This window comes from Antrostomus carolinensis, unplaced genomic scaffold, assembly GCF_000700745.2.
Source record: "Antrostomus carolinensis isolate BGI_N321 unplaced genomic scaffold, ASM70074v2 scaffold10197, whole genome shotgun sequence".
Taxonomy (NCBI): domain Eukaryota; kingdom Metazoa; phylum Chordata; class Aves; order Caprimulgiformes; family Caprimulgidae; genus Antrostomus; species Antrostomus carolinensis.
In genome coordinates, this window is record NW_010329480.1 from 13812 (window position 1) to 18337 (window position 4526).

Below are 4526 nucleotides of genomic sequence, written 5' to 3' on the forward strand. Positions count from 1 at the left end.
AAGCAAATTCTGAGAATAGTTCTTGTACAGGAGAGCAAATGGATCAAAGAAAATAATGTGCTACTCTGATTTCCTTCCTTACAACTTATTCTTCTTTTCTCTTTTCCTCTTGCATGTGTATGGACTTGTCTTGTATTTGTAGTATAATAGTTGATGGTTGGTTGGGTAGAATTTATCCAAGGCCATATGCAAATTAATTCCTCAGGGTTGTCTTGAACAGGTTTTTTCCTCTTTGATTGTGTAGATTCCTCCCCAGCTCTTTGGTGCTCAATGCATGTTATGCTCTGGAAGGAAAATTTACCTGATCTACTATTCTGTTACCTGGACAAGTCCTAGATGATGTAATTACTGAACAGTACCAGTTAGCTTCCAACACATCTCAGATTGTTTCAATGCTGTAAGGTTATTTAAGGATAAAGTTGTTTGTACTTGTTGGATAGAGTGATTCTATTGAGACTTTATTTTTTCTGCATTATGTTGTTTTGTTTTGTTTATTTTATTTTGTTCAGTTGATATTTGGTCAGTGGGATGCATTATGGCTGAACTGTTGACTGGAAGAACGTTGTTCCCTGGTACAGACCGTATCCTTTTAAAAGTCATTTTTCTGAAATGGGAGTTAGAGATCTTCACTTTCACGTACTTCACAAGAAAAGAAGTTCTGGGTTTGGTTGTGGTTCTTTTTGTTTGTTTGTTTTTTAAATTAATGGCTTCTTTTACTCACAGTACGATGAGGTGAGTTCTTGATTTTTGCTGCACGTGAAACAATCACAGTGTGCGAGAAGGCAAATTATTGCTTTTTTATTGTCTGTTAGCATCACTAGAACTACATGTTGTTTGTTTCTGGGAATTATTGTCCTTTAAGTTTATTTAAATTCATTGCTTTTTGAGTTTGTAGAAAATAACTGCATGGAGTAGGCTGTCTGCTCTGAATCTTGTCATGCTTCAAGTTTCTAGCAAATGTGAAGCATCCCTTCTGGCCTCTCTTCTGTCTCCTGGTGAAATGCTGTGAAAAGCAGTGGGTTTGCAGATTTAGTGCCAAGGATCTCATTCCAAATTGCTCTGAAATGTTTAGGTTCCGCTTCCACGCTTGAGTGTAAACAGATTGTGAGCCTTCTTTCCCTGGATGGTGGTATGGATGTGAAAAATCAAGCTTGAATAACATCTTTTTTCAAAATTATTCTTTTGCTGTACCAAAGTGGGCAGGATAGGACACTTCAGCATATTTATGAGAGGACTTTGTGAGAGTTGGTCATGATTTTCCCCAGGAAATTACAGCTGAGACTGGATGCAAATAGTTGTGCTTTCAGCTTTTGCATGTTCAGCCACACAATACGTAGGGTTAATTTAATACTGGCAAGATTTTTTCATTAGTAAGAAATTGGACTTTATTTGTCAGGTAAAATTACGTTGCCCACCTTTTACTGAAGTTTATTCTTTCAACCACAGTTTGTTTTAAGAATTTTTATTCATTTATTAGCATTTATATCTGTTAGTTCAAATATGTTAGCATTTGATTAAAAGAAAACTAGTGTTGGAAGTGTTTCCTTTCTGTGTACTGTGTTACTTCTGGAAACTATCGAGATTCTAAAACTCTGGCAAGGGGAAAAGCTTTCATTCCAGTTTTGATGCAGTTTCATCTCCCTTCTCAATGTGCTTTAACTTTACCCTTTTTTTCCTCTTTTTTCTGCCTGTTTCCATCTCATAATCTCTCTCCAAATTTGTTGACCCTGTTACACTTTACTGTTTAGTCATCTCTGCTGTATTTTTTTTGGTGTCAGGGACAGAAGCAGAACTAACATGAAAGTGGCTTAGAAGCTAGAAAAAAGTTGCCATATTTCTTTTGGCTGATTTAGCACGTATAATTTGGCTTGGGCAGATTTTGTTTGTTCTGTCAAGAAAAAAGGAGAAATCAAGAATAGTTGATTCAAACAAAGCAAAAGTCTTTCAACTCTTGCCACTGTTTAACCCTAGTAGCACTTTAGATTTTAAAAAATATTGATATTTGCACATAAAATATTTGCTAATAGGTTTTGCAATATGCCAGAAATGCTTCACAATGTGTTCTTTATGAATTGAATGAAACAGTTATCTTCCAAGCCTGAGAAGTTTTGTTTTTCTCCAGCTGCATTCTTGGCTGTGAATTACAGCCAATAACATCCGCCGTGCAAAATAAAGTTTACTTTTAGGATCTCAATTGTTTGCTTTGTCACATTGAGGTACTTTACTAATTTATATTTCCCAGCAGATGCTTGTGCTTCTTTGCCTTAAGTGCTCAATTTCTTTGGCAAATGGTGGTCACACTTTTTAATTAAATGCTTTTTCTGTGCTGAATTTATGAGATTTTCAGAAAAACAAGGCCCAATCCTTTCCCACTGTAGATAAAACTCTGTAGTACTGTAGTTCTTACAGTTTTTGTGTGTGGTTGCCCACTTTAAATAATGTATGTGTTGTTTGATCATGAGGTTGGAACTATCAGGGGAGCAGCAGGGTTTGTGGTTGTGAATCTTGTTTGTTTGTGTAACGCTTATCCAAGGATCTAGAAAGGGACCAAGCTGTCAACTTTCACTCCAGTTTTGTTGACATCTGAAGACAACAGGCAGAAGTAAGATAACGATGGGTTCTACCTTCTCCCTGTCTTGGAAGACTCTTTGAAATCTTTATTTTGCGTGATTTTTGGGGAAAGTTTTAGGAATTTTCCAGATGTAGATCCTCTTGGGTACTTCTGGGCTCTTAATTTCTTTCTACCCACAGATTTGCTGAGGCTTGTGTTCCTCCTGCAGTGTCACTCTGCAACTGCTGACTTACTGACTTTGCAATTAATATTAACATGCTTAATTCCAGGTATATTTACCATGCTTCTAGTAGCCAAGGATATAGTATATCCAAATCCACTGCAGTGCTGGGGAATTCACTTTGCAGTTGGAGGCGATGTGCTTTGTGTATTCTACGTGCTCAGAAGCTGTAAACTGCTCCTGTTGGACACCTGAAAAATTCATATTCTTCTTGCTTTTGTCTCAAGATGTTAATTTTATCAATTATATAGCTTCATACTTTGAAAAGAAAATGAGTAGTGACAGAATAGGTGATGCCTTTTCAGTGTGCTCAGGATGATTGTCCTGTTCACATGGTTCTTGTTTGCAATACTGGTCCATTTCACCAAGGATTTAGCAGAAATGGGTGATGTTATTTACAGTCCATCAGATATTTCTTTATACAGCCTGGAGATGCATATATTACTTGTCAGGGGCTTCAGTATAGGCAAGCTGTACAGTTAATTTTATCTGGTAAGTAATAAAGTTGTCTTCTGAGATGATCTTCAATGCTCTGATGATTATGACACTGATAAACTAATGCTGAATTTAATTTTAGTTTTAAATTCTGAAGGACCTAATCTGTAGATATTACGAACATGGTTGTTGTTGATTTAAAGCAAGAATTGTAGATACTCTTAAAAAAACCCCCCTATGATTAATATGGGCTTAATTCTGCAGGATTATGACAATATTTCTAATTTAAATCTGAATGTAAACTAATGGAATTATTCCTATTGTAATCTATGGGTGGAAATATTTGGGTGAAAGATGGATTTTTAATATTGGCAACATATTAAATAGCTCCTCTGCCAGGAGGTGGAAAAGGGGAGCAAGATTGTGGGAAAGACTAGTCAGAGACAAAAAAAATTTGAGGTAATTAAAACCAGAGTCCTTTGGGTTTGTAATGTGAGGTATAGCTAGAGGCTTTGTTTTTGTTATTATTGTATCTATCTTATACCAAGATTGGTTTCTGTTAAAAATGTATATTCCTAATTATTTTACAGCTCTTGTAATGTGAATGATTCGTGCAAATAAGTAGGAAAGTCGGTTTTAAGTTTGCCAATTTGACTTGCATTAAAATGATATAAAGTAGAAATAAGAATATCTTGAATGTTTTGTACTAGTTTAGCCAATTTTCTCTCTTTTTTTTAATATCTTTTAAGTTGATTGTATTCCCTTTAAACCCTGAAAAGTATTTTGATGTGGTTGTGTATTCTACGTGCTCAGAAGCTGTAAACTGCTCCTGTTGGACACCTGAAAAATTCATATTCTTCTTGCTTTTGTCTCAAGATATTAGTTTTATCAATTATATAGCTAAAAAAAATTCATTATTTTTATTCAGGTGCTTCCATGATAACTAACCAGTCTGAAATTACATATTCTTCTGAAATATCTTATTCTTGCTTGTGATGGCAGCTAAAAACTTCTGAACTTTGCTTTGGCTGGGTGAACTCTCACAATCCTACAGTGCCTGTCACCATGGCAGGTTGTTTCCTGAATTTTAGAGTCACTGAAACTCCTCAGTCGGTCGTTGGGGATCCCCTGGTGATGGCGTTTGGGGTTTGCATGCTGCACTTTCCTTCTCCATGCACATGTGGTTTGTTTTTTTTATTATTTTGCTTTGTATTTACTGTTTTTTTCTGTCTTTAATTGCTTGCAGCTCATTTCTCTGGGACGTGGTAGGTCCTGTAGTTGAAGGAGTACTGGAGTTCA

The 4526-nt window shown here is 35.9% G+C and overlaps 1 protein-coding gene across 1 annotated transcript in view; it reads left to right on the plus strand.

The window, feature by feature from the left end:
* The window catches only part of LOC104528537 (mitogen-activated protein kinase 14), a gene marked incomplete at its 3' end in the record, with an annotated part of 13568 nt that overhangs the window by 7008 nt on the left and 2034 nt on the right, over window positions 1-4526 (plus strand). Inside the window, exon 7 of the mRNA XM_010172575.1 lies at window positions 510-581. Within this exon, the coding sequence (XP_010170877.1) occupies window positions 510-581 (72 nt within the window). The remainder of the gene's footprint in view (window positions 1-509; window positions 582-4526) is intronic.